The following is a 345-nucleotide window of genomic DNA, read 5'->3' as shown; positions in this document are numbered from 1 at the left end:
CTGCATCAGTTAGGATGCTGAACCGTCACGGTACGCGCCTGGACATCGGCAGTCCTGAAGACGTCGCGGAGCTCGACGCCGTGGAGGCGCTACAGCGACGGGGCGAGGGTGTCTCGCTCGGCGGGAACTGCATGATGCCGGAGCAGGAACTGGGCCACGAGCGTCATCACTTTAGCCGTTGGTCGAACTCCCAGCAGCAGCAGCAGCAGCAGCAGCTTCCAGTGGGCATGCACAGGGTAGGCGGTGGAAGCAGCAGTACGCCGCCGCCGCCGCCGCCACCGTACTGACCGCTTCATACAGATACACACACACACACACCGAAGCATATATATATATATATATATA

The 345-nt window shown here is 60.0% G+C and overlaps 1 protein-coding gene across 1 annotated transcript; it reads left to right on the top strand.

Annotated features, from left to right (window-relative positions):
* Positions 1-14: 14 nt before the first annotated feature.
* DQ04_04881020 (hypothetical protein) lies at positions 15-287 on the top strand (the record flags this gene model as incomplete). Its single annotated transcript, XM_009313850.1, has 1 exon — positions 15-287. One exon carries the CDS (start codon positions 15-17, stop codon positions 285-287), a length of 273 nt encoding a protein of 90 aa, XP_009312125.1.
* Between the last annotated feature and the right edge of the window lie 58 nt (positions 288-345).

This window comes from Trypanosoma grayi (assembly GCF_000691245.1).
Source record: "Trypanosoma grayi strain ANR4 Tgr_488_V1, whole genome shotgun sequence".
NCBI classification, from domain to species: Eukaryota; Euglenozoa; class Kinetoplastea; order Trypanosomatida; family Trypanosomatidae; genus Trypanosoma; species Trypanosoma grayi.
Note: the sequence above shows the minus strand (reverse complement) of the source record. Positions and strands in the feature narration are given on the sequence as shown.